The sequence below is a fragment of the Betta splendens genome, chromosome 2 (assembly GCF_900634795.4).
Source record: "Betta splendens chromosome 2, fBetSpl5.4, whole genome shotgun sequence".
NCBI classification, from domain to species: Eukaryota; Metazoa; Chordata; class Actinopteri; order Anabantiformes; family Osphronemidae; genus Betta; species Betta splendens.
In genome coordinates, this window is record NC_040882.2 from 27,331,150 (window position 1) to 27,349,468 (window position 18,319).

At 44.0% G+C, this 18,319-nt stretch overlaps 2 protein-coding genes across 3 annotated transcripts; both read right to left on the reverse strand.

Moving 5' to 3' along the window:
* Positions 1-1,906: 1,906 nt before the first annotated feature.
* LOC114843722 (high affinity immunoglobulin epsilon receptor subunit alpha-like) lies at positions 1,907-4,303 on the reverse strand. The gene is made up of 5 exons (XM_055514079.1): positions 4,224-4,303; positions 3,919-3,957; positions 3,391-3,693; positions 3,068-3,312; positions 1,907-2,964 (listed from the first exon to the last, which is right to left on the reverse strand). The coding sequence occupies exons 1-5, from the start codon at positions 4,252-4,254 to the stop codon at positions 2,869-2,871; spliced, it is 714 nt and encodes a 237-aa protein (XP_055370054.1). The 5' UTR covers positions 4,255-4,303; the 3' UTR covers positions 1,907-2,868.
* A 4,266-nt stretch (positions 4,304-8,569) lies between these two features.
* On the reverse strand, positions 8,570-15,686 carry LOC114843730 (uncharacterized protein DDB_G0271670-like). 2 transcript variants are annotated; one of them, XM_055513835.1, is made up of 8 exons: positions 15,287-15,686; positions 14,768-15,202; positions 14,108-14,143; positions 13,844-13,951; positions 12,299-12,604; positions 11,975-12,220; positions 11,708-11,902; positions 8,570-11,609 (listed from the first exon to the last, which is right to left on the reverse strand). In XM_055513835.1, exons 2-8 carry the CDS (start codon positions 14,796-14,798, stop codon positions 11,503-11,505), a joined length of 1,029 nt encoding a protein of 342 aa, XP_055369810.1. In that variant the 5' UTR covers positions 14,799-15,202; positions 15,287-15,686; the 3' UTR covers positions 8,570-11,502. The 2 variants fall into 2 exon arrangements, with proteins under 2 accessions (XP_055369810.1, XP_028986382.2); XM_029130549.2 differs by lacking the exon at positions 13,844-13,951 and having other exon boundaries at positions 15,287-15,680.
* Positions 15,687-18,319: the final 2,633 nt, after the last annotated feature.

Sequence of the window (18,319 nt, forward strand, 5' to 3'; positions counted from 1 at the left end):
CTTCAGTGCACTTTAGTTCCACACACTCACGTCCAAGCTGGGTTGCAGGGTTCCGGGGGACCTTTTTCTGCTGCCCTCTGCCTCCCCCGGGTTGGGGGGGTTGGTCGGGGCTCGGGAGGAGCTGCGGTCCCTGCCTGGGGCCACATGGACGGCAGGCTGGAGACCTACCCTCCCCACGAATGTGATCAAGCGAATGGTGTGGGTGCGAGAATGTATCTGAGAGTGCATTGGTTCACGTATGATTGACTAGTTTGTTGTGAGAGAGTCTATGGTGTGTGTGTGTTGATGTGATGATGTGTGTTGCTCATGTGGGTGGGTGTATGCGTCTGTGTTTGTGTGAGTTGGTATGCGTGTGGTGCGGTTGAAGTGTGGGGGGTCCGGTTTTTCGCCCGGGGTACGATGATCGTCTGCCTGGGTGGTCTCTTTTCTGCTGACCCCACCAATTGCTGGCCTTGTGCTGCAGGCCGCTGTAGCGCCAGGGGATGAGGTCGGGCCAATGGGGTTGGCCCCGCTCCGCCCGTGTGGGGGTGGACTGGGGGCGGGCCCCACTCTGGGCGCGGGGGCATCTTCTGGCGGGCTCCCTACGGACCGTGGGTCCTCGGGCTCTACTCTTTCGGGCCGACCCTCCCGCCGGGGGGAGTGTTTGCCCCTGGTTCTCATGGGGCGGACAGCGTTGACCCCCGGTGGCCCACTCTGGCCTCGGGTGCTGTCTCTGTGGCTACTGCAGCTCTGCCTGGGGGGCTCTGTGTGGGCGGCTTGGGTCGCAACACCTGCCCTCCTGGAACTGAAGGTGTGTGGGCTCCCTGGCTGCTGGGATTCCTTCCTCTGCTTGCTGGATGGGCGTAGTGGCGGAGCCCCTCACATCACCCTGGCTTCCACAAGTGGCATTGTTCATGCACCAACGTCTGCCTCACCCTTTGGGTGAATAATGTTAAGCTACAGCCTTACTAACCTTGTAGTGGGACACTTTCCAAATCCAACTGTAAGTATTATTGATACTTATCACTACCAATATGAATAATGTGTGAATATGGAATTTGTGGTGTTGTATGTCATGACTTTTATTAAGTAGTATGGGATATGTATAATAATGCACATATGTATGTATATGATATGTATGTGGTTGTGATATGTATGTTTGAATTAGTATGTGCACATACAGTACCTTAGCACTATTATTGGTATTAGTATTAATCTCCAAGGTAAACCATAGTACAAAAATTGTTTAGTTATGAATGTGTTAGCCTAAGGTACATCCATGCTTCTTATTTATTTTTTTTATTTATTTATTTATTGTTTTGCTCCGATTGTTTACTTAACAGATTTGCTTGGTTTCAGCAGCTGGTTGCACCCCTTACCCCCCCCCCCCCCCCCCCCTCCTCCCGCATACACACCCTAAAGCAGAAACCTAACCTGTCCACCAACACAGCAACATCACACACATTTTGGATTAGCTAAATAAACCATTAAATAAACCATAAATCAGGAAGAGTATATATATTATATATATACTCTTCTTGTTAAAGCAAAGCTGTCCATCACAATATGGCATTCAGCGTAATATATGCTGCTTGCTAAACTGCTGGACAGAACTAAATAAATAAATAAATAAATAAATAAATAAATAAATAAATAAATAAATAAATAAATAAATAAATAAATAAATAAATAAATAAATAAATGCAACAGTTGCAGTGAACCTCTTTAAGTCGCTGGACTCAGAAACTGTCCCCATGTCTTCATACTGAGCGGGTCTGATCAGAACACACCACTCAACAGGGGCAGAATAAGTGGCACTGGCCTTTTTAACACGACCACATGTCTCTGACACCAGCATCCACTCTATCACCATCAGTGATCATGCACCCGTTTCTGTTTCCTTGACTAGAACAGATACACAAACAAGCAGGAATTGGAGGTTTATCACATCATTACTCAATGATCAAGACTTCAGTTATGTGAGGAGAGAATGGGACACCTTTATAGAAATCAACGATACACCAGGAACCTCAGCCTGTGTTCTCTGGGAGACTGGGAAGGCAGTTTCATATTTATCACACAAGAAAAAAAGGACATGTTACTTGAATTAGAATTAGAGCAAAAAATAAACTCTCTAGAGGTTAAATATGCTGCCTCTGCAACCAATGATGTCCTAGAAGACCAAGAAATCTAAAGCAGGAACTCAATAATACATGATCGCAAAACTCAGTTTCAGATTGAACAGTTACGTTATGAAAACTTTGATCATGCCAATAAATGTGGTAAAGTTAAAAAACAATAGGGAAAACAAGGTACACGTCTCTTTGGAACAATACAGACATCCTAAAGACACTACACTTTCCAACTTGGCACGTCAAAGGGACAACACAACTCAAACATGTTTCACAAGAGACAATTATACCTCTCCGGAACATTTAATGTCCTGACATGAAATGACTAGCGCCGATTTCTGAGAATATGAGCAACTGAAGTCAATACTTAATGCTAAAACTGAAAATACTTCAGTACAGGTGCAGCTTCCACCCACAATAGAAGGATTGGTAGCAGAGCTAGTCTGGAACCTGGCTCACTGGACCCCAGTAACAAAGCGTCTGTTTGCTGCTATGATCTCAGTGTTTGAGCCCAGACGTCCTCACAGTGTAATGATGGTTATTGATGATTGTAATGATGATTATCATCCAGTCATTTAGAGCCAGAACAACAGAATGTAGGTTATTAGTTTAATATTTGGAAGATGAGGAGAAACTAAATGTTACGGTGAAGACTTCAATTCAGAAACACGTGTTTCATGTTTAGATTCTTCTGAACCTCTCGGTTTCAGCAGGAAAATCACTAACATCAGCATCAGAACCAGAACAAAGAGAGACTTTAAAGGCCACCAGACGCAGAGAGGACACGAAGAGGGAGGAGGAAGAAGAGGAGGAGGAGGAGGAAAAGGAGGAGGAGTGGTGGTGGAGGGTCCCTCTGAAAGAAAACACACTGTTATTAAACTATATGTGTCCATCGTCTCATCATAAAGACCACATCTGTTAACAGTAATATGAAGTGAAGGCTTCACCCTGCTGACCTGAGACCAGCATCCAGCTGGACGCAGACTCTCCACCAGCCTGGATGCTGCATTATAGGCTCCTTCATCAGACTTAGTGACACGGCGGATGGTCATGTGACCTGTAGGCTCAGTCCTGATGAGGGAGCCATCTTTATAGAAATCAGCTGGGAGCTTGGAGGGAGGGCTCTTTGTTTGACAGTGCAGAGTGACATCATGTCCCTCCATCACAGGGAGGACAGGACTCTGCAGGATCACTGATCCACCTCAACACAGAGACAAACCACAGCATTTCATCATGTCCACACACACTCATCAGCACTAAGTCCACAGTGTGATCTTACCAGAGACACTGATGTTGATGCTGCTGCTGCTGCTGCTGCTGCTGCTGCTGCTGCTGCTGCTGCTGCTGCTGCTGGAGGCAGAGCTGGACTCGCACCAGTAAACTCCACTGTCCCATGGGACCATGGAGGAGATGTTACAGGTGGAACCTTCAGTTTCTCCCCACTCCTCACACTCAGCTCTAGTGTCTCTGCTCGTGTTCCTCCTCAGTCTCGTTCCTCCAGATCCGTCGTCGTCCTCACAGCTCAGAGACACAGACTCTCCTTTAAAGAACTGAGACCTGCTGGGACTCACAGTCAGACGAGCTGAAGAAGAATCAGCGTGGTTTCCAATATGTTCTACTTGTTTTCTGTTCATACAGTGACTGAGCTGGATGTAACAGGCTGCAGCTCTGCTGTTTTTTTTACTTTTAATACATGTTTATGGGAGGATTTATAGATATTTCTCTGTTTTAGGCCTTTTGTACACACATTTGTTTTTAATTATTTGTAATAATTAAACAAATTGAATCTGTGTTTCTTTTGACTGACCTTGTTTTGCTGCAGCACAGCATCGCAGAGAAGCCACGACTGAAGAGAAATCTCACTCAGATTCATTTATTACTTCCAGCAGCAACAGGTGAACATTGACTCCATAAAACACATCATGACTCAGACATAAATCCAGGCTTTAACAGTCAGGATTTAAACTATTGCTGATGCTTCCTTCCAGAAAGACAACGACTACAACAGAAACTATTGCAATCTAGTCATTTAAACACATTTAACAGCAGAAACAAGCTCCTTTTTCATCACGCATCATTTTGTAATAGTGTCCGGGGTCTCATTTTACTCACGGAGCAGACACAGCAGAGCCGGTTCCTCCATCGTCTGACAGTGATGTGATGTGATGTGATGTGATCCGTCTGTCACTGGTTTAAACCTGCTTCTCTCTCTGATCGACTCCAGTCTCAGTTAGTTCCTGCTCTGAGGCAGCGCTGAACCTTTTTTCTTTGTTTACAATAATAATCTAAGATGTGAACAATATAAATGTGGTTATTTATTTTGTTTTATTTATTGGCTCAATAAAATACTAATAGTAATGTACAGTAATGTTACTTAAAGTCACTATAACAGATTCATGACGGCCTGTTTATCGTGGTTCACTACAGTGAAGATGTGAGTGTTCAACCTGAGATGATCCATTTGATTAAAGCACTGTGATTATTAAACCCAGAGTGAAGGTCCAGCTTTACTCAGGTCTGTGTTGAGTCTGTTGATGAGATTCATCATAGTTGTTATCAACCTTCTTGTCTGTATAAATAAAATTTAATTATTTTAAATGAACCCAACAGGTGAAGCTCTGTTTATTGTTATTGTTTATTGTTGTTTGTCATGTTACTGGTCAGAGTAAATGAATGTGGAACATGAGCAGTTAGACCAACTTCCTGTCTGACTCAGTCTCCACTTCACACCCAGTTTATCAGGAAGCAGCAGACGCTGAGTTACTGACCACAGCGCCGCCACCAGCAGCATGTGGTGAGTTTGAGTTCCCCATCATCACATCCTGTTGTTCAGCGTCGGCCATGTTTGGTCTGAGTATCAGCAGAGCTGGACCTGATGATCAGAATCAGGATCAGCTTTAATGGCCAGGTTTTTGCTGCACAACCAGGGAATTATATGTGGTCTGACTCCATCTTTGTTCCCGCTTGTGGCAAAAACAAGTATTTACAAGTTTAATTATAGTTATTTACACAAATAAAATAAATAATTAAACAAATTAAACTGCAGCTCACTGTGTCACATTCAACAGTGGTTATTGCACATTTATGTTTATGTCTGTAAGAGTCATTGAGTCATTGTATTGTGTGACCGGGAGAGTTCAGCTCAGAAACAGTCTGGGGGAAGAAGCTGTGTCGGGTTCTGGTGGTTCTGGTGGTTCTGCTGGTTCTGGTAGTTCTGGTGGTTCTGGTGGCCATGATGGTGATGATGTCATCACTACTGCAGCCGTCTGCTGCTCTAGCTTGTTTTATGCTCTGACATGAAGTGAATAAACCAACACAGCGTTTCTAAGATGATCATGCAAACATTGAACTAATGGAAACACACTATAAAATGGTTTGTGGCAGATGAATGAAGTCATTGAACAGATTCCCATCCTGACAGTAATGAGTGTATTCAGGTGCAGTGAGTGGACCTTCAGTAGCTCAGCAGACGGATCAGTGTAGATCAGTGGAAGAAACTCCATGAAGCTGATTTGATGGAAGAACGACTGCATCGACTGAAGGAGGAGACACAGTGGACCCACACTGAGGACATGGACCCTGAGGATTCAGGGCTCTAACAGCTCTCCTCTGATGAAGGAGCTGAGTTACCAGGTCTCTGTCTGTGGCGGTGATGCTGTGGTGTCATAGATTCAGTTCAAGTTAATTCTCAAGTGTTTGGACTTTGTATGTTCTCACATTCATTCAATTGATTCATAATAACTGGCTGACACTTTATTAAGCTCATATGAAAGCAACCCAAGGCTTTAAGGTGCATAGTTCAAACCATGGCCTCAGTCATTAGATCTGAATCAAACTTTACTTAAACAAAGCAAATACAGTTCAAAGAAACAACTTCACAAACAGCTGCAGTTTTACCAGGAAATGAACCTCAAACAGGAAGTAGAAACCACAGATAAGTCACACATGATATGATATCTTTTTTTTTTTGTTCTGTCCAGCAGTTTAGCAAGCAGCATATCTTACGCTGAATGCCATATTGTGATGGACAGCTTTGCTTTAACAAGAAGAGTATATATATAGAATATATATACTCTTCTTGATTTATGGTTTATTTAACGGTTTATTTAGCTAATCCAAAATATGTGTGATGTTGCTGTGTTGGTGGACAGGTTAGGTTTCTGCTTTAGGGTGTGTATGCAGGAGGGTGGGGGGTGGGGGGGGTCACGCAGAGCCCCCCACAGAGCTGCAGCAGCCACAGAGACAGTACCCGAGGTCAGAGTGGGTCACTGGAGGTCAACGCTGTCCGCCCCATGAGAACCAGGGGCAAACACTCCCCCGGCGGGAGGGTCGACCTGAAAGAGTGGAGCCCGAGGACCCACGGTGCGTAGGGAGCCCGCCAGAAGATGCCCCCGCGCCCAGAGTGGGGATCATACGTGAACCAATGCACTCTCAGATACATTCTCGCACCCACACCATTCGCTTAAACACATTCGTGGGGAGGGTAGGTCTCCGGCCTGCTGTCCATGTGGCCCCAGGCAGGGACCGCAGCTCCTCCCGAGCCCCGCCCAACCCCCCCAAGCCGGGGGAAGCAGAGGGCAGCAGAAAAAGGCACCCCACAACCCTGCAACCCAGCTTGGACGTGAGTGTGTGGAACTAAAGTGCACTGAAGGTGGGTGACACCTCCAGGAGCACAACCGCTGGCTGACGGTGTGTCCCCCGGACAGTGCCCCCCCTCACCCTAAATTTTTGCAGTTAAAACTGGGTGGTGATCTCTCCACCAGGGCCAGTGGGCGAGGCCACAACTGGCCTCAGCCCCAGGCCCCAGTGAAAGAGCCCACCCCCGGCCCTAAATGTATGTGTATGTGACTAAGTATGAGGAACTTTGGGAGATACCCAATTCTCCGAGGGGTCCAGCAGACAGAGCCATCAATGGGAAGTCTACTGGCCCCCCCGGAAGGAGCCCCCAGATTCCTGGACAAGTGTGTATGACTAATGCAATTAAAACTGCAAAGCATCCCACTTGGAAGGGACGGAACCACTTCCCGGTAGCACCGGTCCCTCCATCAGCAGGACGCCCCTTGCAGACCTAAGTGGATGAATGTGGAGAAATGTAGTTAGGAAGCAGAGCACCAGGGTCCGCAGAGCCAGGTTCCCGACTGGCTCTGCTACCTATCCCACTACCCCCCACAACCCCCAGCCAGGAAGGGACAGCCGAGACCCAGGGACCGCGGTACTACTGCCCAGGCGCCACACGCAGCACAGCCAGAGCCATCCTCACCCTTCTTTAACACTTACCCAGTCTTGCTCAGTACCCGAGCCCCACGCATCCTTACCTGGAAATGGAATCAATCAGAGTATAGTTTTGGTCATTGATTTGATGAAGCAGACAATGTGTCTAAGGTGGTATAATCTAACAAGCTGTTCAGGTACTGAGTAATGCTTAATTTCTTTTTAGTTTTCCAGTTCATGAGGATGATTTTCTTTGCGACACAGAGGGCAGAAAGAAGTGTGTGTGATGAGTTTGTCTCTAGATCAAACCCACTTAGATCTCCTAGAAGACAAAGTGCAGGGGCTGCTGGGATTGGACAGCTTAACTGGGTTGACAGGTGTTCACATACTCTTTGCCAAAATTGCTGCACAGGTGAGCATGACCAGAATGCATGTAGGAATCTATGTGCTGTGTTATCTGTACAGTGAGGGCAAATATTTGAGTTTGTGAGACCCATTTGGAACATCCTTTGTCCTGTATAGTGAGTTCTATGAGGAATTTTGTATTGTATTAGTTGTAAATTTGTATTTTTTGTCATTCTGAATAAATTAGAAAATATGTTATTCCAGAACGTGTAATTAGTGGTGATGTTGAGATCAGCTTCCCATTTAGAGATCGGAAGGCTCACTGTCTGGTCTACATTGGAAATTAAGATATAGATTTTGGATACTGTCCTTTTCCCTGATATATCAATAAATCGCTCTATTACTGGTGGTGGTTGCATGTGGATGGGAGTATTCTTGCTTTTTGCATTAAGTATTGACTTTAGTTGTTGGTATTCTAAGAAATTGGCCTTAGTGATTTCATAGTGGGACACTAGTTCTTCAAAAGAGGTAAACTTGTCTCTTGTGAAAACATGTTTCAGATGTGTTATCCCTTTGATATGCCAAGTTGGAAAGTGTATTGCCTTTTGTTTTGTATGATGTCTGGATTGTTCCAGAGAGGTGTGTTTTGGCAAAGAGTAAGCGAAGACCCATTAATTTTAAGAAACTCCCACCAGGCTTGCAGAGATGCTTTTATGCTAATGCTCTGGTAACAACTGTGATGTTTGATTTTGGTGCTGATAAAGGGCAGATCTGCAACTTTAATATTTCCATGCAGAAGATATGATATCATTTAGCACCTCAAACCCTAACCCTAACCCTTCACCTAAAATAGGAACAAACATAAACACACTAAGAAAATAAATTCACCAGAAGCTGTTTGTGTGACATTCAGCCTCCGCGCCACTAGAGGCGCTCCTGGGACTTTTTGTGGGTCTGTGTTTGAGTTTAATTTCCTGTGTGATTAGTTGACCCACCTGTTTTGTTGTATTTAAGGGATGTTTTTTGTTTGACACATTGCTGGTGTGTTCGCGGTTGTAGCTGGATGCTACACCAAGTTATGTCCAAAGAGAGGAGAGTAAGAAGTGGAGTTCCTGCGTTTTGATTTGATGTCCTGTGAGGTTTGTGAGTGTCTTATGTTTCATGTTTAGGGTTTATGTTTCATGTTTAGGATTTTTGCCCGTAGTGTACGGAGCGTCTAGTTTAGTGAGTTTAGGTTGTTAATCGTTTTCCTGCATTGCAGTGATTTTTAGTTGTTCCTTGTGTTGAACTGAGTCCTGCGGTGCAGTGAGTTTTGTTTGTACTTAAATAAACCATTTTATGTTAACTGTTAAGACGCTGTGTTTGGGTCGTGCATTTGGGGTCTTCCCTCTCCTGTGTTCCCTGCGACCTGGTCTGCCGGTTGCGGCCAGGTGTCTGTGTGAGGGATTACACAGAGCTGTGTGCTGGAAGCACGTCGGCCGTGGTGCCTGAAGCCTCCGCTCAGTGTGAGCGCGTTCTCCTCCCGGCTCCGTGAGAGCCGTAGTTCTCCCCGCTTGGAGCGGGTGCTGTCACCGTCTCTCTCCACCGCATTCCCTCTCCTGCCCCAGGGTTCCGTCAAAGCCCCGTCGGTTCCGAACCGACGGGAGGAGTTAGTAGGTTCCCTGTCAAACCCCGCCGGTTCGGAGCCGACGGGGCTTCGTAACAGTTCGTAACAGTTTGACACCTACAAACTCAACTTTATTTACAGACAGTTTCACTTTATCATTTTAACCGTTCAGCTTTAAATCTTCTTTATACGTAAAACAAATTGTTTCTCAAACATCTGTATCTTTGTTCCTAACAGTTGTTTTCAACTCATGCAGCAGCTGGAACAGTTCAGGTACATAACATTGGCCTGAGAAACAGAAGGTCTCTGGTTTGATCCCCGCCTCTGGCACCAGCAGACACCCCCCCCCCCCATGGGTTGGCTTAAATGTAGACAGACTTTTACAGACCAGTAAAAGTTGAATTCATTTAAAATAGTTGAGGTTCTGTCCACAAGCAAACACTCACTGACTGACAGCCTGTTTTTATATGAAGGAGACAAGAAGACGTGACCTGAACTAAACAAGAGCTGCAGTGTTTTTGTGCTATGACATAGTTTCAGTCAACCTCGAGAACCAACGTGGCCCTGATTTTATCAACATTATTAAAAAATCAAACACAAGCAGAAACTCTGGAGCCTTTTTTGTGAAGCTTGATCCTATGGACTGAATGATCTGGAATGGTAAAGAGTCTATTACCTTATTGCCACTCGTCCCTTAGAACCTGACCTCATCTGACCTCAGAAGCTCAGCAGGCTGGGCCTGGTTAGTAGTGGATGGGAGACCACCAGGTTGTGTTTTGTATTGTTTACCGTCCTCCTGCTCCATATTCAGAGTTCTCAACTGAATTCTTTGAATTCTTATCTGACTTAGTTCTTAGCAGAGCTAAAGTTATTGTAGTGGGAGACTTTAACATTCATGTAGATGTTGACAGCAACTGTCTCAGCACTGCTTTTAACTCCTTAATAGACACTATTGGTTTTACACAGCAGGTAAATGAACCCACTCATCGTTTTAACCACACCCTCGATCTTGTCCTGACATATGGGGTTGAAATTAATAATTTAATAGTTCTTCCCCAAAACCCTCTGTTATCTGACCATTTCTTATTAACTTTTGAATTTAGCACAATTGACCTTACAATAGCTGGAAAGAAATGTTATTATTGCCAGATTCAAGCAAATGATTCCATCATCTTTTGCCTCAATGTCTTGTAGATACACAGAGAACAGTCACCTTAATCCTTATGAACAGGTTGACTGTCTTGTAGATGATGCTGCAGCTTCTCTACGTACAATATTAGACACAGTGGCTCCTCTGAAGAAGACAGTGAATCAGAGGTTAGCTCCATGGTTCAACTCTTGCTTGCTGTATGTGGGATCTGTTGGGTTTAGTTGTGTGAGGTCTTAAACCTTACTTTGCAAAGTGCCTTGAGATCACTTTGTTGTAATTTGGCTCTATATAAATAAAATTGAATTGAATTGAACTCAGATCCGCAGCACAGAACCAGACTAGACAACTCGCACGCACGCACGCACGCACGCACGCACGCACGCACGCACGCACGCACGCACGCACGCACGCACGCACGCACGCACGCATACAGTCAACAAACCAAGAGGACACTAAACAAAAAGTAAATCAGAGTGGCCCCTGCATGAAAGCAGACTCACACCAGTTCTGGTTCTGGTTCTGGTACTGTGGGTCGGTCATGAAAACAATTCAAAATAAAGCAGTGAATGTTTGTGTGTTTATTATCGCAGAAGATTTCTGTTCTTTCAGTTCCATGTGCACATATGACTCGGTACCTCTGATTTTGACCCACCAATTATAATAAACACTAAAACATTTGATTGAACTGTACCGATGCCTCTGTGTTCTTCTGGAGAAACGATCTCAGTCTAACAAACAGAAGAAACTTTAGTTTTTTTCTTTTACTTTCTTTTACTTAACTTTCTAAATGTAAATGAGCTGTTGATTGTGATCAAACTCTTTACTGTGGAATCAAATGTACAGTAGGTTGTTTCTGAGGAAGTTACTGTGGAACGAGCACAGAGGCAGCTCAGTGATTGTCATTGAGGTGAGTGAGTGAGTGAGTGAGTGAGTGAGTGAGTGAGTGAGTGAGTGAGTGAGTGAGTGAGTGAGTGAGTGATGACCTAGAACACGAGTCCAGAGACTTGACACTCAGCCTTGGACTCTGATGTGACACAGAACCATCTCTGGCCTCTGGTACCAAGCGAGACGGGTCCAGTTCAGAAGTGATGCTCTGTGCTTACAGCAGCCATGACATCATCATAGTCATCATTCAGTCCCTGCTCAGCCTGCCAACTTGTCACCATGGAAACGGATGTGTGACGACCTACAACCAGACCAAGTGAGAAAGAAAAGTTACCAACTGTTAATTAAGAGACAAATGTGATGGTTTACAAAGTCAGTGACTGGTTCAGAGAGTGTTACCTGGAGCTCTGTGTCGATACAGAGACGCCACAAGCAGAGAAGAGATGAAGTAGGGACAGAACACCAGCAGGAAGAGGAGCAGGATGAAGATGAGCTGGAGGGAGGAGGAGGAGGCAGGAGGGGTTAAAGTAAGGAGCAGGTCTGAGGTCGTAGGTACAGATGTGGTGGTAGGTGGAGCTGAGGTCGTAGGTCGCTCTGTGGAGAGAATCCAGTCGTTGAGTTCAGATGTGGATGAATCAGTGTCTGGATGAGACTGAAGCTGCTGACCTGAGACCAGCATCCAGCTGGACGCAGACTCTCCACCAGCCTGGATGCTGCATTTATAGGCTCCTTCATCAGACTTGGTGACACGGTGGATGGTCATGTGACCTGTAGGCTCAGTCCTGATGAGGGAGCTATCTTTATAGAAATCAGCTGGGAGCTTGGAGGGAGGGCTCTTTGTTTGACAGTGCAGAGTGACATCATGTCCCTCCATCACAGGGAGGACAGGACTCTGCAGGATCACTGATCCACCTCAACACAGAGACAAACCACAGCATTTCATCATGTCCACACACACTCATCAGCACTAAGTCCACAGTGTGATCTTACCAGAGACACTGATGTTGATGCTGCTGCTGCTGCTGCTGCTGCTGCTGCTGCTGCTGCTGCTGCTGCTGCTGCTGCTGGATGCAGAGCTGGACTCGCACCAGTAAACTCCACTGTCCCATGGGTCCACGTAGCTGATGTTACAGGTGGAACCAGATGATCTTCCCCATTCATCTCCACATTCAGCTCCAGTTTCTCTGCTCGTGTTCCTCCTCAGTCTCCATCCTCCAGATCCGTCGTCCTCACAGCTCAGAGACACAGACTCATCTCTAAAGAACTGAGACCTGCTGGGACTCACAGTGAGACGAGCTGGAAAGATTTATTGTAGTTTCAACTAAATTACATTTTTATAGTTTATTGTGTTCTTTACATCAATGTCTTTCATTGTTGCTCCATGTATCCTAACCTTGTCTTTAAAAGTTATGTTTCAACAACATTATATCTTTTATGTTTTTGCTCCACTTTCAGCTTGGTCTGTGAGAGGTTTCTTTATTTCCTTTGCCACTATTAAGGTTTCTGAGTCTCCACTATCTCTGCTCAGTAACTTATGTGTTTTATCTCAGTCTCTGTTTTCATTTATGCTTTTCTCCAGTTCAAGCCTGCTCAAGATTACAACTAAACCATTTCATTGTCCCACTGGCTGGACACTAACACTGCCAGTGTCTCCTGTAGTAACTATTATAGCAGATCCTCTGGAGCTGCTGTTACAAACATCCATCCATCCATTTTCTACCGATTCCTCCCGTTCGGGGTCACGGGGCTGGAACTCATCACAGCTCACTGAGTGCGGAAGGCTACACCCTGAACAGGTCGCAGTCTGTCACACAGAGACGAACAACCACTTACACACACACTCACAGCTACGGCCAATGGAAAGCAGCCAATCAACCTAATGCATGTGTTTGGACCGTGGGAGGAAGTGGAGAATCCAGAGAGAACCCACGCAGACACGGGAGAACGTGCAAACTCCACACAGAGAGGGACCCGACCGCCCCAGAACCGAACCCGAACATGCTTGCTGTGACAGCGCTGCCCTATTACAGTATAAACACATTTCTGTAAATGGATCCAGGGTTCTGGCATTTTGTTTGGCTCATAACATAATATGCACCATGTGTAATGATTTTATCAGTATCAGTATTTATCAGTTAATACTGGAGGGCGGTGACAGGCCTCATTCTGGACATGCTGAACGTCCTGCAGTCTATATTTGGTCACAGTTCCTGCTCATTAGCCCGTTCTCGGTCCAGCTTCTGGTTTTATTTCTTCTGCTTCCTGTTTTAGTTCCTGTTGTGCTATGTTCAGCTTTGCTCCTGGTCTCATGCTGCACCGTCAGATACTCATTTACTCAGTGCTTAAGATCAGTCACACTGTTCAGTTGTGCGTCACTGCCATCATTCCAGTGTTTTCATTGTGTAAGTCCAGTCCGTGTAGTGATAGTTGTGCCTGTGTTGACCTTTCATTGCCTGTTCCTTGGATGTTTGTTACCTGAGCCTCTCTGTGTGTGAATCTCTGCCTGCTCTAAGTCTGTATGTCGCCTCTGCTCACCTGTGGACCAAAGTCTGCCTGTTTGTGACGACGACATTAAAACCTTCTGAACCAGATGTGCTCGACTGTTCTGAGACCTGCGACTCCGGGCTGTGACAGATTTATCTCCTGTAAAAATGTACATGATCTGTGATGTTCTAGTGTAAAGCATATTTGCTGTTGTAGCAACATATCTGTTGACCTCTATGACCCTTAATGAATGTTTTTGTCTGCAGGCAACTCAATAAAAACATTCTTATGTTTAAATAAAAAAAACGTTCCCACCTTGCGTTGCTTTGAAGAACAACAGGGAGGTCAACACTGAAGAGACTTTGTAGAGTTAGTTTGAATTCAAGTTCAGGACAGTTTTAAACATCACTGAATGCATCATTTACATCACTGAGGACAGAGCTTTAATTAACATTTCCAACTGTCATCAACAATGCAACGTCTGGTTTCTGGCTTTTGTTGTTAAGCTTCTTTTCTGTCGACTCCCTCGACTTTACAGAAACACAGCATTTAAAATGTTCTCCCTATGTGTGAAAACACATTAAGGTAGTTTCTGTTGAAATCATGTGTGTATTATGTGTAGTGTGTGTTATTATCAGATAAAGGCAAACAGAAGAATACTGTCTATAATGTGTTTTAATTTTCCCTTTCAAATGTTGTTTTCTTGCCTTAATGTAATTCTTTAATACACTAAATGTTAACATGGTTAATTATTACATTGTTTTTCTCTTCTGTTTAACACATATTTCAGTAAAGTTAGTATATTTTATTGTCTCTTGCCCTGGAGAACATGGATTTCACAGACATTTTTTGTTTTGCTCAAAGCTACAGTAAAACTCAACAGATACGCTGATAAGTTCTGATCAGCCCATTTGTTATGGCTGATAACATCCGAAGCGGGTGTTTCACACTATATATATGAAATATTTTACTTACGGAGAAGCCGCAGACGTGATGTTTGCGTCATTGTGCTGTTTAGACACTGTGTGAGAGTCTGACATTAAACCCTCCTCCTTCTGCTTTTCAGTCCGTTATTAGCTGTGTGCTTCTGCCTTTCATCCTTCAGTTACTGAGTAATGAACTACATCTAAATAAAAAATCTAAACCAAATCAAACATTATTATAATATATTGTGTACATTCATAGCCAGTGAAGCAGGCAATAGAATCTACCACAACTGAAGATTAATATTTAAGGTTCCATTAAGAAATTAAAGTCATTTGTGTTTGTGCTTTATTTTCATGACTATGATCATTCTAGATTCACTGAGGGCATCAAACCTATGAATTAAACATTTCCACTTGTAACAGACCTGATGTGCTGCATTTTACTAACCTTGGCTCGATGAGCAGCGCAGCAGGAAGATCACAGCTGACGAGAAATGACAAACGTGTTAGTTTGAGTTTGGTACAAAACACGTCATTCACCGTGTGTCCTTCTATGTGTCTGTGGTACCGATGACACCGGACCCGTCCACCGTCCTGGGGACCAGCGGTTCCGGTCTGTGGCTGTGTGTCCTCTTCCTGTCGCTACGTGGTTTCTGTCTTTACACTGAGGCGGCGCTGGTGACTTTTGATGTTCCTGTTAACTAGAAGTTAACGTGAGGCTCAACACTGAAAAAGGCTCAAGGCTGTAAAAACACAGTTACTGATCATCATCACTGTTAATAGTTTGCTACAAAAACCACAGATTTACTATCAAAATACAACTTTTAGGTCAATTCAACAAGAAATTAGTTTAAATCAAAGGTTTGTGAATAAATGTGAAAGCTGTAAAGTAACATTTGAAACCAAACTCGTGAACGCGACCGGGACAGAACTCCTCTGATCAGCTGATGTGGACAGGCTCCTGTCCAGTGTTCTGGTTCCGGTCCAGTGTCTGAGCAGGATTTGAGTCAGGCCACTTCAGAACAGTTGTGTGGTTCTGGGTGTGACTCAGTCTTACGAGCGTGTGTTCAGGCTTCTGGGTTTGACCTGAACCTCGTGTGGTCGTGTGGTGGAGTCGTGTCGGCTGAAGCTCGTGATGATGACGTGAAGGAAACGCCTCTTTTAAGGCCTCTGTGACGTCACTGGCTGTTCATGTGACCTTTCCGCTCTGTCTGGGTCGTGTGTTGGGTGGAAAGTGAAACGTCCAGAACCCTCTGGTTGCGTTGTGTTTGATCATGATGTGGTCAGGACTATGTGCGGCCTCATGTACAAAGGGCACTTATGCACCAAAACCCGGTGTTGTCATGGATTTAGTGTCATTGTCTTGTTTTCTGTGGGTTCATGTTTTATTTTGTCTTCCGATTTTGTTCCTGTGTCTTTTTCTGTGTATTTTTACTTTGCAGTCATGTGATCTCTTAGCTGTTCTCTCATTATGTTTTGTATTTAAGCAGCGTTACAATTTGTAACAGAAAAACATAAAAAAACCCTGTGGAACCCAGAATATAATGTCAGGTTTACTCAAGTTCCAAACAATAAAGGTATTAAACAACAATTACTTGTATTAAACAACAATGAACTTGACGCTTGCTGACTTGCTGCACCCTTTCTCCATTCGCCCCCTGCTCTCCAGCGCCCTCCCTCCTGTCAACAGTGGTGAACCTTTAACCACTCTTTCCTCTGACCTGTAGAGGCCAAAAAGACTGAAAGAAAATAAAAAAACATTAATAAACAACAACATGAATACTTGAAGATGGTAAGTGAATATGTAAGGCATACGACTCCTACATACAGTATTTGTCAGGTTTTCGTTCTTGGTTTTATTTTGAAAGGACTCTGTTCATTTGGCCACATTACCATGTCTTGGGTTTTCTAGTTTCCGTTTCCGGTTTTATTTTGGTAATCTCCCGGTCTCTGTTTTGTGTTCTAGCTTCACTTCCGGGTTATGTCACGTCACAGCTGTTCTTGTTTCACCCGGTCATTATTCACACCTGCACGTCATCAGTAATCGAGTCCCGTTGTATTTAACCACCACCTGTGTCCTTAGTTCCCTGCCAGATTGTTGAGTTGAGCGTCCCTAGTTTCCTGAGTTCCCTGAGTGTTCGTGTTTCTCGTGTTTTATTCCTGTTTGCACCGTGTATCCTGCCCGACCCTGGATTATCTACTGACCGTGAGTTTGCCTTATCCCTGCCTGTATTTTTGCCGTGACCCTTTGTGTATGACCTGGACCGTCTGACCTTGCCCTGGATAATAAACCCGTGTTTAATCACTATCCTGCCTCCGTGCTGTGCATGTGGGTCCGCCGCCTGCCCGAGTCCTTGACAGTATTAAGTAAATGTAATTTTTCTTTTTTGTTTTAACTTCTTTTAACTTCTGTCCACAGGTGAGGACTCTCTTCTCATTCTGTATATGTTTGTGTATCTTTGTAAAGTAAAGTAAATTTTACATTTACATATAAAATCAAATACGTATGACAAAAATAAAGTCATCATGAGTAGAAATCAAACACCTTGGTTGTTTTTTGTCTGTGGCTCCAGTTGCTTTGTCTTCTTTTCCTTGGTCTTCAGCCTTTGGTTGCCTTTGGTCCTCTTAAAATCAGAGGAGACAATTGGTGGATCAGAGAGCTGGTCTGTGACGATAATCATTATTAACATTTACTGTACATTTTATTTAGTTACAGACGTGTCTTTGTAAAAGAGGAAGGAAACATAATTATTCACCAAATCAATTTTTCTGTTTTAACATTTATTTGTGATGAACTGATTAATACTTGAATAGTGTCATCAGATTCCTCCTCCATGTTCAGGTTGTGCATTATTATACTTCTATCTTTTTTTTTCTCCCATATATCAGAGTTACGTTCAGGAATAAACTCATCTAAATCATCCACATGTCTCTAAGATCTAATTCAAACTATGTTACTCAAGCTGGTTTTACTTTTTATCAGTGCGTCAATAGATTATTAACTCAACGGTCTAGTTTGTGTCCTCATCTTTTCAAATATCTGAGCTGCAATGGACACTATTGTTGCATTAGCATGAAATGGATAGAGAATGATGATGAAAGATTCTGTTCAGAGGATTTAATAATTTAATCAGTGCAGCACAAGTCAAAAGAGACTTTCCTCCATTTTCTCCTCCTCCAGCTGTCAGAGAGAAACAAAGACTGTATTTCTTGGCGTTCATTGAAGAAGCATCAGTTTCCATCAGGTTCTCATACATGTTTGTTACCATGATCAGGAGCTCATCAGGTCAAAGCAGTGAATGTGTTCTGGAACTTGTCTTAGGCTCCGCTGCTAATACATTTTTTTGTGACAGAGCAAGCTGACGAAGCAGCTGATGGTTTGACTGATGAACCAACCTGTGACTGCGGGTAAAGTTTACCTCTGTGTTCAGCTTCTTCTTCTCTTCCTGCAGCTGATGAAGAGAGAAGTCGACTTGTATCAAGTCCATTTACAGTACTTACATTTACTGTAGAATGAGACAAGAAAGAAAGAGGCTGAGATCTGTTCTCTGATTGGAGTTTTGACCAGAGATCAAAGTTTTTCTTATAACTATTGTCGTGT

Bases quoted from the DNA above. Each gene is read 5' to 3' on its own strand.
- LOC114843722 (XM_055514079.1), bottom strand. From the start codon at position 4,254: ATGGAGGAACCGGCTCTGCTGTGTCTGCTCC. The intron at 3,958-4,223 runs GTGAGTAAAATG...ATTTCTCTTCAG, and splicing joins GGCTCTGCTGTGTCTGCTCC to TCGTGGCTTCTCTGCGATGC. The intron at 3,313-3,390 runs GTAAGATCACAC...CTCTGTGTTGAG, and splicing joins CATCAACATCAGTGTCTCTG to GTGGATCAGTGATCCTGCAG.
- LOC114843730 (XM_055513835.1), bottom strand. From the start codon at position 14,798: ATGACGCAAACATCACGTCTGCGGCTTCTCC. The intron at 13,952-14,107 runs GTGGGAACGTTT...ACATTTTTACAG, and splicing joins GTTCTTCAAAGCAACGCAAG to GAGATAAATCTGTCACAGCC. The intron at 12,605-13,843 runs GTGAGCAGAGGC...AAATCTTTCCAG, and splicing joins AGGCAGACTTTGGTCCACAG to CTCGTCTCACTGTGAGTCCC.